At 30.1% G+C, this 17,944-nt stretch overlaps 1 protein-coding gene across 4 annotated transcripts; it reads right to left on the reverse strand.

Moving 5' to 3' along the window:
* Positions 1-4,102: 4,102 nt before the first annotated feature.
* On the reverse strand, positions 4,103-16,868 carry LOC124360264 (transmembrane protein 98-like). Of its 4 annotated transcripts, XM_046813712.1 has the most exons (6): positions 16,642-16,868; positions 14,248-14,344; positions 13,866-14,057; positions 11,497-11,716; positions 10,166-10,357; positions 4,103-8,408 (listed from the first exon to the last, which is right to left on the reverse strand). In XM_046813712.1, exons 3-6 carry the CDS (start codon positions 14,009-14,011, stop codon positions 8,346-8,348), a joined length of 621 nt encoding a protein of 206 aa, XP_046669668.1. In that variant the 5' UTR covers positions 14,012-14,057; positions 14,248-14,344; positions 16,642-16,868; the 3' UTR covers positions 4,103-8,345. The 4 variants fall into 4 exon arrangements, with proteins under 4 accessions (XP_046669668.1, XP_046669667.1, XP_046669666.1 ...); XM_046813711.1 differs by lacking the exon at positions 14,248-14,344 and having other exon boundaries at positions 16,649-16,868; XM_046813710.1 differs by lacking the exon at positions 14,248-14,344.
* Positions 16,869-17,944: the final 1,076 nt, after the last annotated feature.

A 17,944-nucleotide genomic window follows, 5' to 3' on the forward strand; every position in this document is an offset into this window, starting at 1 on the left:
ATGAAAGTGAAAAAAAACTTGTATATCTGTGTCTAACAGATTTAATGTTCTTCAACAAAACAAAAATGGAAACAAATATAAGGATAATTTAAAAAACCTAAGACAAATCAATCAGAAGCTAGGAGTACAAGAGGGACAAACAGGGCTTTTCTCAAACCTCATTGGTGTGAATAAGTTAAGATTGAACTTATTGCGCCAAGGGAGGCGGCTCCCAGAACTTGTGCTCATGTAGTAAGAGAAGTGTCTTTGTCGATGGATTAGTCAGAGCTGGTGCTGATACAAAATATGTTTACAGTCAAGCTACAAAATCGCATAACAGTCCTTTCATTTTAATTGCTGGAACTAATGATTGTCTAAAAAAATCTTAATTCATTTACCAAAAAATGGAAGGTGAGTTGAAAGTTTTAAGTTGTTCAAGGCCAGTCTGTATCACAACGATTCTGCCCCGCTATGACATCTGTCCTGATGATGCAATACATTATGACATTGCTCTAGTTAACAATTACATTAGAGCCTCTAGAATAAACAACATTGACCTAGAATTATTTGAAAGAAAGTATTTTATAAACCATGGGATGCACTTAAACTACAGAGGAAAAAAGAGACTGGCACACATGATTGTAGACTTTGTGAAGAAGACATTTGGGCCATTACAACAAGGGAGCAGTGATATTTCCTCAAATACAGGAATATTGTCATAGGCTGACAATATCAATATAATTGAGGCACACATGGAAAATGTTATCAAACTACACAAACATGACAAAAAAGTAGGTTTTGTTCACAGCATCTCAGGTGACTTCAACAGTCCTCATCAAATGCCTGTTGTTTAGAAATAATTTTTGGAGGCTCAACATCTCACACCGCCTCACCAACCACTTAGCCTTGCTAGAAAATACAAAACAGTACATATGTGTTTAGTTTAATTACAAAAGACAGCTATTCTGGTAAACCAACCAAAAGTAATTATGACACTACTTTCAAGCATTTGCCGGAGACCTTCAAAAAAAGAAAACTACAGCACGTTATGTGTTCTCCAATTGGCTATGTGCACAACAGGGTCAAATTCGGCCATTTTATTAACAACATCATGAATTTCAGCACAGTACTAATGCTAGAATAACTATTATAACATATGCCCGAAGACCTAATCAAATGCTTAAAAATGGAATTACTCATGAAGATTTCGTTGATGTACACTGTTGAAGCACGTAATCTGGGACAAGTTCTTCATCCTATTTTGATGGTAGTGTTCATATGGTCAACAGCAACTTGATGGCAGCGCAGGCGGACATGGAGGAAGCAGAGGCCAATCCATCTACAACCGAGATGCTACCAGTCACTGCCGACTGTTTCCAAGTTACCAAGCATGTGTGATGGGACTAAAGTTGTGCCGGGCGTCCTCACGTTTAGTGAGATGCTAAAGCAGAGTAACTGTGCCAGTGATCTAAGTGCTCTTTCTTATTTCAATAAAGTAAATAGTGCTAAATTAGACTCCTCCTCAATAGAAAACGGATCCATGAACAGTTATTTGATCAACAAGGAGTTAAATTTATATCATTGTACTGACATTTAAAGTGTCACTAACATAGGTAACATGGACACTGACAGCCAAGAGTTTCTTTATCACAGCATTGGGGAATCGAGATTTTTTAAAACTAATGGAAAATACAACAAAAATTATATAGGATCTCAAATGATCAGTCCAAATTATACATATCAGCATGAGAATAATTTAAGTATTCTTTCTTAGTATTCAATACCTGATTAATATAAAAAATAATAAAAAAAACAATTTTTGGAAAGTTTTTTACACAATATAGATAACCCTCAATTGGTTTGCATCACAAAGCATTGGCTTAGGGGTGAGGAAGCATTGGTTGCTTTCCATCCATCTGGATATCATTGGCCCAGTGCATACAGTAGAAATAATCATATTACGGGGGGCTCACTCGTGTTTGTTCACAACTCATTAGAATCAAGAGCCTGTGATATCGTTCGTTTCTGCTCTGAATTCTATTTTGAAGTATCCGCTAACTTCATAATTGAATTAAGCATCATAGTGATGTCTAGATATATCACTCAACATCGGACTATCCCAAAATTCTCCTTAACTCTTTAGAAGATTTATTGAACTACTTTACGAATTGGAGCAACTACACCACAGTGATGGGAGGCGATCTAAACTACAAATTTGATGTAACAATCGATAGTGAAACTGCTCTTGCTCTCCAAAATCTTTCAAGATAATGCAATTATTGCCTGAATCGTAGCCCTACAAGACGTTTTAATTGCCTGGACAATGTCTTTACAAATAACAGAATTTTGTTTAGGTTATCCTACCTGCCAAATTATACATTTTCCCTTCTCAGATCACAATGATATTCTTGTGAATCTCGGGAGTATCACCAATTTCAAAAATCAAGAAAGTCAGTTAGATATGACTATTGGCCTGAAAAACTGTTCTTACTAAGCATTCACTAAATGATCTTGGCACAAAATTGGCCTTTTATGACTGGGACAATTTAATGTACCAAAACAACCATAGTTCACACCTACTTCCTTATTTAGACTTATTTCCTTATTAAGTCTAGCAGTATAAAACCTCCCACAATACCAGGAATAAAAATGCTGCATCTATTAATTTTAATAGATTGAGCAAAACTCTTGAATGCCATTCTGTTATTGCACTGAGGGTATACAACCATTTGCTACCCTTAGTTCTAAAGTACAATGAAAAAAATATTTTTGAATTGGCTGTTAGACAACACATTTTATGCACTGGACGATTTCTTCTGATTAAAAACCATTTTATTTTTAACTCCCCGATGCCACTGGCTGTATTTGAGTATTGTAGTTTATGTTTGCGTAACATAAGATATAGATAATATAAGATTTATAACTGACTTGGCTATATTTAGAATGAAAGCTGGAATGAGACTTTGTCAATGATCTTTATTTTATGGAAAAAAAACATATTGATTGATTAATTGACAATAAAACCATATGTTTAATCAATTAAACTACTATTATCAATCTATTTATGTATATAGTGTGAAGACGTAGAGTAAACTTGGTAGTAACTACACTTCTTATTTCAACCACAGTTAAGCACAGAGGAAGGAAATACCCATATAAGAAAATTAAAAGTTTGAGTTAAAAATATACTTTTAATTTTGTACATTTTAGGAAATATTAAGTGTGCAGTGCTTGGTCAGTACAATAATGTAAATATTAAAGACAAAATTACTACATAACTAGATAACTGCAGACTCAGCTAGCAGCATTACTTAGATATAGGAATGAAATATACGCATATTATTATTCCGAAATACCACCCAAATATGCTTTTATAAATTAAATAGATAGGAACTTATTTTTGACAGCTGATAAGGTCACGGAAACTCAATATTACACTTTTTTATTTACATGAATGAACTGTGTTGTGCAATGCATGTAGTAATGACAAATAGTATTAGCTAACTTTTATTATAGATGGCAGCTGTGGCGAGCTGTAACCAATTAGTTGGTTCTGGATATTTTTTAATGAACAAAATTGCGAAGTGTAGGGTAATGAATTTGGTAATCACTGTTATTTGGTATATCACATCGCAAAATCCTTCCTTCGTGCGCCTCTAGGACACAAGATAAATGTACGTAACAAATTTCATGTCTTATCTTTCATAGTTTTTGCTGGCCATAGGTTTTAGATTGTGCAGAAGTCCGTTATTGCAAAGTGATAATATGTAACAGCTTATTGGATCTGAAATGTAAACAAGATGCTTTGATCTGGAGTCTTGAATAGTTTAATATAAAATAAATATTAATATAAAAATAAAATAAACAAAATTCAGTAGACTTTGTACGCATAAAATGAGTGTATAACAAGTTTAAACATCACTTAACAATAAATTAATTTGATAAGAAAAAGTAATCTGTAAGACAAATAATTGTTTTTCTGGAGTAGAATTGAAAACTGAGAACCATCTTGATTTATGGACATTAAATATTCATCAGTTGTCTAATATCATATACTCCTTGAACACATTACATACCTTTCAGATATTTGCTCCTATATTTGGAAAATAATTAAAAAGAGGAGTGGATTTTAAATATATTTTATTTTAATTATAATACAACAAAAATATATAACTTCGAGAAAAATATATTGTATCATAATAAACAGTATGTTTTAATCATATAGCTACAATTAATACATCTTTAACAAGTTTCCCAATAGTAAGGCACTTTTCTCTATTCATATAACAAGAAATCTTGGAAGAATTGTTGAGCATACTATATCTTCAAAAAGTTATACTTCAAAGTTTAATTAATTGAACATCTGCTAGATTGTAGGGCAATTTTGCTTGACAACAATGGTAAGGGTGTAATGTTTCTGTGCAAAATTAGTTTTCTCTATACTACTGATTGCTGTCATAGCTATGACAAAGGATCACATAACTGTACTTTCTGTATGTACTTGTAAATTGTTATCTCATTGCTCAAAGTTCTGTTTTACAGGAATAAAGTTGCATTACTTTCTTGATGACTGATATTTGAAAATAATTTGATTATTGTTGGGTGTTAAGGACAGATTAGGTGTTAAGTAAATTTGTATACTACTATGTTTACACAGATAGAGAAAACATTTTTTTTAATGCTAGAGGTTAGTAGTTTTTATGTAGATAAATTGCTTGTTGGGCAATTTGCACTCTTCAGTTTGACAGTAAATTTATTTTCAAACAAACTTACATTGTTTTAGTAAATTTCACCTAAATATCTAAAGAATAAGAATAATCTCCAAATGTCAGCTGATAAAAAAGTAATCCTTGTTTTTTGCTAGTATTGTAAAATAGGCACAAAACATTTAGATTGGGTGATACCAAATCTGTTCTTAGCAAATATTTTAATAATTAATTGTAAAAGACAAAGTAAAACAATGCAGACTGATCACAACAAATATTAAACAATGAACGGTACAAATTATTAGATGGAGGGTAGGAGTAGGATGGTAAAAAGATGAATGCAGGATGCATATATAGAGAAAATAATGACAAGTAGCTAATTTTATTAAAGTGTCATTTTCCAGCAATTTTCTCAATACTTGTTCAAAGAAGTGAAGAGAGATGGTCACTTCATTCCTGGGTAGAGTTGGGCACAAGAGCTCTCAATGGAGAGAGATAAAGCTTGATATGGTAATCACACAATACAGTTCTTGTACCATTGGTTTTGTTTTATAAGTGGAAATAATAAATAATGTAACGATTAGGGAACTTTAAAAGGACGGCATAATGTAAGAGTAGCCAAAACCTACTAAAAGAATAGATTTAATATTGCACCTTCCATTAAGAGTCAAAAGGGCTTACTAGATCTCAGCTTTAAAAAAATGTGCAGATTTCCCTGAGACTTGCAGCTAAAACTTTAGTGGTTACACGTCTTGCATCTCCGCTCGCTCTCTTAGATTATTTCATTTCAGTGTTGTAAGTACTGTATTTCACATATAAATACAGAACAAACTTCATAAAAAACTATGAACTCTGCAAACAAACATCAAAACACGATTTTTATGTATTTGCTAAAGGTTAAAAATTAGGTGTTAATGAGAATTAGTTCTGATATTATTTTTTATCTTGAACACTCTAGCAATGCTAAGAATTTGCTATTCGTAGTTTACTTACATTGGAATCAAAAAAGGATTTATTAATTTCTCAAGTAATTTGAATGTTGATCTTGAAAATAAATAAAAATACTTACCTCACCTTAGCACCAAAATTTCCTGATTTTAGTTTCCCTTTAAAGGTAAATAACAAAAAGATAATATTATTAAAATGGGGTTAATGTTTTAAACTAGACTTGAATGAACCCTTTGGATAACATTCAAGGGAACAACAATTTATAAGAAGAGTAAAAATAGCTGACCAGTTGAGTTAGAAGTACTCACCAACTTTCACGTTTCAATTCTATATTAAAAAGCAATCAAAAGGAGTGATTTTTTTATCATCTATAACTATAACTTTGAGCAGCAAGTTATCACATTTAAATTGATATTTTATATCATACTAAACTAAACTATTAACTAAAAAGCTATTAAAATGATGTTAACAATAACATTGTTATTAACATCAAACACTAAAAGTGTAACAGATCCTTGAATGGTATTAATTAGTTACTGTACAATTTCATATTTGTAATCTAATAAAGGTTTTGCTTAAAATAATACATAATTTTTATGCAGATATAGGATTAAAATAGTAAATATATATTTTTATTCTAGTTCAACATTTATTTAACATAAATAATACAATTATTTAACACAAACTTTGTATAACAATAATCAACATTTAACATTTGTAGAGAATTTGTAAACATCATACAAAACAATACATTTTATTTACAAAAATATCACTTAATGAAATGTTTACTTACATAATAAGTTGTAGTATTAGAAACATACAAAAATTCATGTATAAATATTAAGCACTGATGACATTACATTATAAAATGGAACACAAATGTTTAATAGTTTCAATCACAAAATTGTGATGTATCATACTTTACACTTAGCATGTTTTATATTATTGCTTGCTTGTAAAATGCTTAACATAATTTAAAAAATCATCTCTGACTTGTATGACAAATTAGGCTTTGTTTCCACTGATCCTTTATAGGCAATTCGAAGAAAAATCTCAATATGCAATTCACATGAAGCATGAACAATTTTTTATCAAAACCAAGTATCTAAATATCATTGACTTTACAAAAATATGTTCTTATAAATGATATAACCAATACATATGAAGTGATATGGCAGGCATTAGCACTGTATTATGGTCTGGAGATGGTTTTAAACCAATTACAGTGATGGGAGAAACATCTACAATCAATAACATCGTATTCTTAGCAGAAATTCTTGTCTTTATCAGTTATTAATTGCATAACGATGTTTGAATAAAAAAATAATGTAGCCTAATCTCCGTAGAGTTGGTAAAAACATTTTTAAACCTAACTTGAATTACTTAATTTTAGAAGTATATTCATTCTCACTATCTAGGCATTTTGAACATAAACCTACCACAAAAAAATGGTCTGTTATTACAGGCCTACCACAAAAGAATTTTAATTTAGTAACTTTTTTTACTGTAGTATAAGTTAACACATATTATTAACAGGAAACCTTGATGATGTTGAAACCAACCATGGACTGATTGTGTAGTCCAATCATGTTTCTTGTTACACAAGAGCTGATATTTATTAATTTTAATCTTTCACTGCTTTGAAAACTTTCACCAGTATTGGATTTTATTTTGATTATTCTCCACTATCCTACCATACAACGAAAAATTGCCTTTTTTTAAGTTAGGCAGCTGGCATTGTCAACTGCTACAGCCTTAACTACGATATCTGTTGATTTCTCACTTATCTTTTACGATGTGTAAGGTTTATAGTAGGACTATAATTGATTAAAATTTGTTTAGCATTTGAACTTTGAATATATTGCTTAGTCTTTTAGTGTAATAAGGTGCAATGGAATGTAGTCTTTTAGTGCATTTGTCAGGTGCAAAGGAATGTCTATTAATATTTTATCCTCTATTTTAGTTTGAATAGTTTATTTTTTAAAGTTTTTATACTTTCCCAATTTAAGTTAATATTTTACAATTATTCTATTCTGTACGTGCATCTAGGAAATATAGCCTATATTCACACAATAAATAATATATTCATATGCCATAATAATGCAAACACTGAAATGAATTATTTTTTAACAAACACATTCTTGAATAAAAAACTGTTATATTAAATTTGCTAAACTTAAAATCTATCAAATGTAATTAAGAATACTGAAATAAAAAAAGGGAATGATACATTTTATACAGTTCACATTATGAGTTATTGTATAAAAAGTGTTTAATTACAGATTATGTTACATTTTTCATTCCCAATACAAAATGATGTAAGAATGTAAGAAGGATGTAAGAATATAACAGCACTACAGTTGAACATTAAAATTTTATATGCACCTGTAAAAAGTTACAAATTATAATTATTCTGGGAGGGATTTCTAAAATATATTCACACTTTTTAGTATGTTTATAGTATGTATTAACAGAATTGAATTCTCAAACTATAGAATTTTATTACATGTTGTAATCTGTACACTTAAATTTGATAAATTAAATTATTATTATATTTTTAATGACTTAAAATGTACACAATATATGAAAAATACCCCTGGAAGCACCTATAACCCCGTTTAACTATCAATATAGGAACAAATATAAATGCACCTTCTAGCTTAAAATAAACTATACAGAAAAATAGTATATTAAATGCTTTCCAAATTCATGTCAAGCCATGGCATTCTGTATCCTGCAAGCTGCTTCCTGGGAAAGTGCTGCTTCTCGTAAAACCTGCATGAAGAAAAATAGTATTAAAAAAGCGAAATGGAGCACTGCTATTGGTTATAACTTCAATATCAGTTTTTTCTTAATGTTTCAGATGTTCTGACCATTCTTTTATTTGTTATTTTAGTTACTTTTTAACGTAACAAAAAATCAGTATGTTACAATACACCAACCATACAATTCGCATAACAAACGAATAAGATTGTAATCTTTAAAAAAAATTACAGACTATATTTAATCTATTCAGAATTCTATAGAGAATTCATAAAACTATATACATTACATTATATAAATAAATCTATTGAAGTGCGGAAACCCTTTCGTAAAAACATATAAAGAAAAACTCAAATAAGACTAGTGGATTATTTAACAAGATCACAATTAACAATATTCATTCAGAAACATATGCAAATAACATACATTAAATTCTTAGATAAGTTTGCTGTGATTGTCTCATATACAGAGAAAAAACAAACAACGTGATTAAACACATTTTATGTATATTCTGCAGATGGCAAGCATTCATTCTATAATTTATTTCTGAATTGTATAATTAATAAAAGGTATCAATTAATGAAGGTGGGAGCTTAAGATTTAATGTTGTTGTATAGAAGAAAAAACACAATACTACATACTTAATAAATAATCTATATACTATATTATTGGTAGGGGGTGGAGACATTTAGCCAGACACTTGTCTAGATGGTAGTAGTCGATGGTGGAAAAATTTGCTTTACAATAATTTTTCCCTTTATTTGCTATTTTACAGAACACATTGATTGGACTATCATTACTGAGTTAGAATCAAACAAAACATAAGAATTTCAATTTGTAAAGAATCAATAAGAGTATGCTGAGATTAATTTCTGATAACATGAGTAAAGTATTAAAATTATGGAAAACTTAATAAAAGGTTTATGATTAAAGGTTGAGGAAAAGTCGTCAAGAATTTGACGGTAGTTAGTTGGTAAGAATTTGACAGTATCCCTAGCACGTCCAGACTATGATACAGACCAGAGTGCTGCAACCCCCCACGTATTCGCTACATCACACTATCCATCCGCCGCCCATAGACTCATCATGTATTTATTACAGTTGAATGATTTTAAGTGCAAACCACCTGTTTGTAGTTATCAGCTGTGAATTCTTCTGTTCCTTAGTTAACCTTGTTTATATATTAATTATGCTTGGTAGGTTTTGTGTCTCTGGATGTTCTAGTAATTACAAAAAAAACTTATATAATATTCACAATTATGTAACAGAGCACGTGCATATTCCTATTGGATGGTTGGAGTAGTCAGACAGGTCTTGTGACGTCACAGTACTAGGATTCTGGGCTGTATTATATTCTGACTTTGGCCCTAGGGAGGTTGAGCTGGACCAGATTAGGTTGATAGGTAGTTAGCAAAAATAGATTTTGCTTCTAAAATAATTATGTGTAACAACTATTCATTTATTCTTCTTTTCTAAATTAGTAAGGAGAATGACTCAAAGATTGATAAGCTGTTATGGTAAACACAAAATATTTCTCTACACAGTATTGGGAATATAAAAGGGATTTGTAGCCAGATAATACTTTAGCACTAATAAATTATCAGTTGCAAGATTTTGTACAGATCTAGAATTATGATTATAAGAAATATTGTACATAACTTTCTTCAATTAATAAAAGCTACCTTAAAACACGATTTTACGAATATTTGGCAAATAGTATATACTTGAACTGTCACATAAACAATCTAAATGATAAAGATTGGACCTACCAACAAATGTGTATCCATTTCTGCGATAGACTGTTCAATCCAATGAAACTTTGTACCAGCCTGGGCAACAAGTGTGAGGTGAGACACCGACAGGACGAGTGCTACCGAGCGTGCCTCCAGCAGCCTAGCGTCCAGTGGTGGATACATGGCACGTACCATGTCGTCTGCTCGGATAGATATTCTTCGTGCTACCTGTAATTGTTATAACTGGGCTACATATTTTAACCCTTTCAGTGCGTAGCTATTTTGCTATGTTACCCTCTTAAATTACTGGCCTGATTTTTGTATATTTGCAAGCTTTTCTGAAAAAAATGTTCAATAATCACTTGGCAGATTTTCATAATTTTGGTATTTTTGCAATAAAATGAAGAATACATATTTTTTTTTCGGGTAAAAATTAAATATATATTTATAATGTGTGTTAATACAACTTGTTTTAAAACTTTTATATAACATTTGAGTTTCATTCAAAATTGTGAGTATATTATATTTTTTCTACATATTTGGAACTATACCACGGAAGCTCATAAAATTATTAACAAAATTCCTGTATAATATTATTTTTCTCCAAATAAATAATTTGAAAAACAATTTATAAAAACACTACCACTTGATCACCAGCACCATCCGTCTACTACTGAGAAGTGTTGAGCTAATACCTACTCTAGTCTAAAGCCTGTAAGAGACGGTTTTCATTGTTTGCAAAGTTTTCTCTACTCATTGTTATAAATAAAATACTGCAGATTAAACAAAAAATAACATTACTTATGCAATAAACTAATATCAACAATGATCGACAAACTTTTATTCACTTAGTAACATATTTCTGGAAACAATAAAACAAACAACTTGCTGCTATGGCAACATCCAAATATCAACATTATAATATAAATGTACACATTACAATAATACATGTAAATTGTACACTGTTTTATGATTATTTTACACTAAAACACAATTACGTACCAAAGTAAACAAAGCTCATAGCCAAATTTGTAATGTATCTGACGATTCAATCAGCTGACAGACCTCAATATCATAGTTTTAATGTAGTGTGTAGTAAATATCTGAATAACCATATTCAATACATTTCTATAATTTGATTAATGCCTTTATTTTTGTTTTCTTCCTTGAAAAAAGAGGCCTTAATCGAATTATAAAATGTAGGTATGGTTACTTGAATATTTCAATTATGTAAAACATTAAATATTGCCTAAATAAGGATCGTTATGCCAATCAATGCTGGCAATTTAGAAGGTTTTAACCGCATTTTATATGCTGATGCCACGGCACTCGGGTTAAACACCTACTAATCTATCTCCATATCGTACCTGGATGATATCCTGCAGCTTGGACTGCTGAACTGGATCCATGGCCAGTGCCGCCACATGATTCGTTAGGCTGTGACAGATTTTGAGGATGGCCAAGCAATGAGAGACCAGTCCTGTAGCGTCCCCCACCCACTCAGCTGCCAAGATACTCTCAATGTGGGGGTGCAAGCAGACCTCCCCAAGCTCCACATCAGTTTCCATCAGGCAATCCTCAAACTGGCTGTCACAATAATTTTGACTCAGTTAATTTTTTAAAAACACTAATATAACGTGAGAAACTGTTAACTAGAAATCAAGGTCCCAGGTTTAGTTAATAAGTTAGAATTCAAGAAAATATATATACCTCATCTGTTGAGTCACATTTGAAATTGGTACACTATTTTGGCAAGTTACATTCAGTTTTGTAACAACATTAAAATCACATACTGTTCAGAAAACATTTAATTAAAACTACTTGTATTGAAGTTTCAAAGGACCTTACAGAACATAATGTGATTACAAGATAAGTTAAAATGTCTGTTTAAGTCCAACAAGTAAATTCATCTGTTTATAAGTTATTGGAAAAAGTCGTAGGTATACATTTTATAATATACTCTGTTTATTAAATTTTTTATTCTGAATGTTTTTTGCAATCATGGACATATAACCAACATATAAAAAAACCTATTTTAAAAGGTTTGAAATAAGTAACAAACATATTACTTTGATATCTTTGACAGTTTGTCTCTACATTCAATAGCATCTTTCCTTAGATCAAGAAGAACCTAGGTACCAAGTTTCCCGTTTCTGAGACCTTTTCTGTCAAGGACACAGACAATTTTAAGAAGAAACTGTCAGATCCTCATTAACTGACACTTATCTTTCATATACAAATCCGTCTTTTTAATTAATTTATTTTATTATTAGTTATCAAAAAAACCATAGTGGTGTCTCATTTTGATAACTAAAATTGTTATGACTTGCATATAATTTTTATTATAAGACATTATGAAAACGAAAAAAATATAGAAATAATCTATACTATGTTTATTTTGTAATACAAATAAAATAATAATGACTTCAAATATCTACAACTTTTCATGGAATTACAAAATTTTTTTCCTGTCTCCAGAGAAGGTACTTTAAATATGTCACTACAAAATTTTAAAATATTTACTCAATAGAAAACCAATTGCACACTAAATGTGCATGACAACTGCCTCCACAAGGTGTATATTGCAGTAATGTGTTAACAAGTTTAGTAAGCTGTTATGCAATTTTATAGCTAGGTGTACATCCTCTGATGCAAAATAATAACTGTATTACTGTAAGAAAACTAACTTGTCTGCTTGATCAGAAATAATTTTTTGAATTGTTATTGTTTATAATAAAAATACATTAAACAAATCCGTGAAAGACAATTTTAAAATTCTGTTTTAAAAACTTTCATGTGACATGTGTTTTAATGTGAGTGAGTAATATTTTATACGTCAGTTTGTTCTATGAGATACTATGCAGACAGACATACATACATACATAAAAGACATTTTTCCAGCCCCACAAGTGATAAACTTCCTATCGCTCAGCCAATAACTAAAATTGCTGAATCTGACTGATAAAAGTTTTCCTTTTTGGACTAATATCCTAATCACATGAAAAAGTGTTTTAATTGTTTTTCTAAAAAGTCAATTTAAGCATTTTAAAGGAATTGATGTAAACCATAGTAGTTTACTATTTTAGGTTTAATTCATATTTGGTCCTTTTATTTTTAGTTTAATTTATTCATCAATATCCTAAATGAGCCTTCATATTATGAAGAATGATTTATTTCTGAATAACATTTTTATGGAAACAAATGGTAAACAGAGAGAAATAATGAAATTATGAATTAGAAGAGAACAACTACACATTAAAAACAATACTGGAAATCAAAACTAGAATGAAGACTAGTAAACTATATTTTTGATTTTAATGTGTTTTAATAAGTCAGATCACTTCTTGTTCCACATAGAACCTTTGGTATAATACTAGTTATTTTATTTTATCTGATAATTTTAGCCCTACCTCAGAGAATTCTACTTGAACAATCATAATTTGTGATGTTAAATCAAAACTAGTAAAACGTTTGCTAGACATAAAAAGTTAATACAAACATTATACCTTTATAGCCAAGAATAGAACCCCCTAGCTTTGCTTTATGTAAACACAAAAAGTTTTCTTTAGTTTGTATTTAAAATTTATTGCTATTAACACACCATAATTATCACTGCAGTCTTATAAACTATGTAGCCTATATTAAATCTATTTGTGAATTTACATTTTAAATAATTGCCATATATTAAAGCACATATATATTACAGTATGAAGCAGCATGAATTCGCACTCAATACCTGACATCAGATTTTGTGAGTTTCTTGACATATTTGGAAGTTTTAGCTCGAATATTTTTATGCTGACAGATTAGCACTAAACTTAGAAACGCTCCAGTAAATATGATCCCAAGAATTATGATTGCAGCTACCACTACTAATTCCATACTGACATCAGTGTTGTAGTATATCAGGTTCTTTGTTGTATTTTACCTGAAAAAATATTAATTCTCTTAATGCACATTTTAATATTCATAATGTTACATTTTCAAATGGATCATTAAAAAAGCACATTATTATATTTATTTATTTTATATACTTTTTCACTGTTTAGTCTCACCTAGTTCAAAACATATAAAACAAATTTAATATTACAATGTACGATCTTCAAATTTATACATACCATTTTATAGCACTGAGCCAAAAATAACTTTTTATCCAGCATTTGATTTGATCACATACCAGATTTAATGAATCTATGGGTCTTTGTCAGTTTGGTACTGGAATTGAATGAAGACTAGATTTAGTGAGTAGTAACAAGAAAAAACACTTTAACGTTAGCTGGAAATAGGATCATTTCACAGGAATAAACAGGGACATTCCATTCTAGAATCTCTCAGGATAAAATTTAATATTCAAGAAAGCCAACACAACATGAGACTTAGGTTCAGAACTCTTGAGTTAAAAGTAGACAGAAAGTCTGAATCATCATGTGAGACTGCTCAAATTACAGTACAGAATTGTACAGTAAATAGAACCATTTACTATCTCAACATGAGGTACTTCACACTAAAACCAGTGAAATACTTCTATTAAATAATAACCAAATGTCTGCACTCTATTTTAGTAATTTTAACACCTTTAAATCACTGTATTTCTTGTTTTTCAAGTTTAATTTTTTCACGTTTTTTGAACAACTTGAACATTACTATACTTCTATATAACATTGAGAAACATTGTTTTTTTAATTGAAGAATGAATGTGTAGCGATATCTAGTATGCTAGTAAAATAACAAAACAAACACTTTTTAGTTTAACTAAAAAACATGATAAACAAATAATATTCAAATTAAATTTTCACTAATTTAGTTTTAATTCTAGAGGTTACACATAAATATAATACATTCTGCATTAAAAAAACTAGGAATCTACAATAGTTTCAATTGTTCCAGTAAACATTGGTTTTTATAACCCCCCCCCCCCTCTAGGGAGAGAGTTTCTAAATTTTAAAAATGAAGCAGTGCTACCTTGAAAATACAATGAAACACTTATTGCTGTATTAATGAACAGATTCACTGCTTGAGTGAGCAGGCATACCCTCGTGGCATTGTGACCAAATGAGGGTACGCCAGTGGTCACCCTCCTGATTAAAATAATACAATTATTAATGATTGTGATTGTTGGTGTAGGTTGTTTGTGCATAAGCATTATAGGACAGGTTTTATTATAGACATTTTGGAACACTGCATTTCTAATTTTATGTTGATTCAATATGAATGTTGAGTTTAGCTCCAGTTCACCTTCCTCTTAGTGCATCTGAAATCTAATGCTATCACAGACTTGACTCCTTGAATCTGGAGTCATGTTAATCTGAAGAGATCCATAAAAGTCTTTGCAATGAAGAAACTCAAAATGAACTCTTTACATTTTTTCAACTTCAGAGACATCTAGATTACAAAATATAGTGTAATTTAGGTCAAGGGGTATTGCAATTGTCTCATTAGGTGCACAATTCACATTTACATTAAATAAACAGTTTCAAAAACTTCATCAACTTATTAACACCATCCAATTGAATAAACAAACAATCCAACAATTTTATAAATCATTAAACGCGATAATCAGATAAAATCAGAGGACACCTTGCAGAATTCTTGTATAAAAGGGAAGTTTTCATTTTCTGTATAAGATCCATTCATATCCTTTTTAAAGACTGTTAGAAATATATATCCAAGAAATTAAACCCTGTACACATTGATTAGAGAAATTATTTGTTTTTTTTTTTTTTTTTAGTTGAATTTGTTATAGTTTTGATTCACATCTCTTGTCAAATTGTACATATAATTTTGTTATAATTTTATTTAGTCTTTTTTTATTTAAATTTATCAAATTATAATATTTAATATTCATAATGGTTTTTTTTATCAATATACAGTCAAATGTTTTGTTTTTATCAATATTTACAAATGATTGCTTTTTCAGCCTGTAATGCAGCTGAAGCAATTTACTTGTATCCAATATATTGCTTTTCAGTAATAATACGAAGGTACCACTTTTGAAACTCTGCCTAAACATATTTACTATATGTCTTTATTTCTAATTGTAAATTTTCAACCAATTTTAGTGAACAAGATTGAATAGTCATTTACCGTTGCAGTAGCGCATCAAAATGACATCACTACTTGTCATAAATTTCCTCTTTCTCAAATAAAGTCAAAGTATAACTTTGGCGTTTCTACTGAAACCCAGCCCACTAGTACTACAGTACTCCAATAATTCGGTTTCAGAATATAAAATTTATGAAACAATTACTTAGGCCTAAATATAAAATTAATATTAAGAGAACTGTATTTTTACAAAAAGTACCCTCTACACTACAACATCTTAGGCCTCATCCTAGATTCTGACAAAAATAATAGGTAATGTATTTAGGTAAATAGAAGTTCGGCAATATAAATTATATAGTCCTAATTTCACAGTTTTAAGTCTAGTGTTACATCCTAAGTATAACAATCTAAGGTTAGATTAACTGTACATTATTTATTTCTATAGTAGAACAAACAAGCAGCTTATGTACCTAGGCCCTAGGCTAATTTGTTTGAAGGTATTGAAGGCAAATTAATACAAAAAACTAAAAATAATAAAATATTTTCTTAGAATAAATAAAATCTCATAAAAACAAAATCTGGAAGAAAAATAGTTCAAATTATTGACGAATAATTGCTAAAAAAATTAAAAACAAAACAATAACAAACTAATAACCTAAATGAAAACCAGAACGAATAGACGCCCTTTTTCAAACTGTTTGAAGAACTGTCAACAAAGAGGATGAAGTTGGTCTGAGACTACGAACATCATAATATGTAATATTTTTGGTACTGTGTTACACCATGTTACACTAAAGTTGACAAACTAAACTGTTTAAATATGGGAGATGTGAGATGACAGATTTTATTGGTCTTTTGGAGTTTTACAAATTTTTAAGAACTATTTATTTCAATGTCGTACATGTAGAAATTATAATGCTTTTCTGTACAATAAAGGGTATATTGAGTCTCCGCCTTTCTGCCATAACCTAACTTGAGATGGGACCAGTACCGTGGAGTATCACCTATTTTCCATTGTCCTTTTTTTACCAAAATGAAAAATATTACCATGCTTAATTTTTCTAATAATTGTTAAATAATCGTCACGACAGAGTAGAACCCCTGTCCCATTGACGTTTTTGTAAAAAAAATGTCAGTACAGCACAGCAGGGCATAATATTAAGCATAACACATTGTACGTAATAAATCAAATAAATAAATAAAATGGAAAGACAATCACGGGGCTACCAAAAGAAGTGACTACTTCTTTAAATGGGCTGTAAATATATCTTGAAAAAGTAGGTTTGGTTATAATTGGTTGAATTGTTATTTTTATATATTAAAATAATACTAGATACTCAATTCTTTAACACAAAAAAGTTTTATATTTTCTATTAATTTTACATAAATTTTTGTAATATTTTTTACATTTCAGTAATTTGTAGATTTATTCAAACCAATCCATACATCGCCAAAAAGTAGTCACTTCAATAAGGAGGACGGTAACCTCTCATTAGCATGCCTGGATAGCCAATGAACGGAGAAACGCCCTGCCCGGGCTGTCTGACATAAAAATGGCCACGATAATACCGCCCCTAGCGGCTACAAAGCGAAGAACCGTGACGATTCCTTCCCCCGTGCAAAACATACATCCATAGCCCACTAAAAAGAAGTAGTCACTTTAATAAAAATATATCTCTAAGTGGATTCCAAATAGAGTTGCAGTCTCTGTCATATTGTGGAGAGGAATTTCCCATGGACCGTGGATATGTGATGGGATAAAACTTGTTTTTT

This window comes from Homalodisca vitripennis, chromosome 4, assembly GCF_021130785.1.
Source record: "Homalodisca vitripennis isolate AUS2020 chromosome 4, UT_GWSS_2.1, whole genome shotgun sequence".
Classification (NCBI taxonomy): Eukaryota; Metazoa; Arthropoda; class Insecta; order Hemiptera; family Cicadellidae; genus Homalodisca; species Homalodisca vitripennis.

Bases quoted from the DNA above. Each gene is read 5' to 3' on its own strand.
- LOC124360264 (XM_046813711.1), bottom strand. From the start codon at position 14,011: ATGGAATTAGTAGTGGTAGCTGCAATCATAATTCTTGGGATCATATTT. The intron at 10,358-11,496 runs GTACGATATGGA...TAACAATTACAG, and splicing joins AGCTGCAGGATATCATCCAG to GTAGCACGAAGAATATCTAT. The intron at 8,409-10,165 runs GTAGGTCCAATC...TTCTTCATGCAG, and splicing joins AAATGGATACACATTTGTTG to GTTTTACGAGAAGCAGCACT.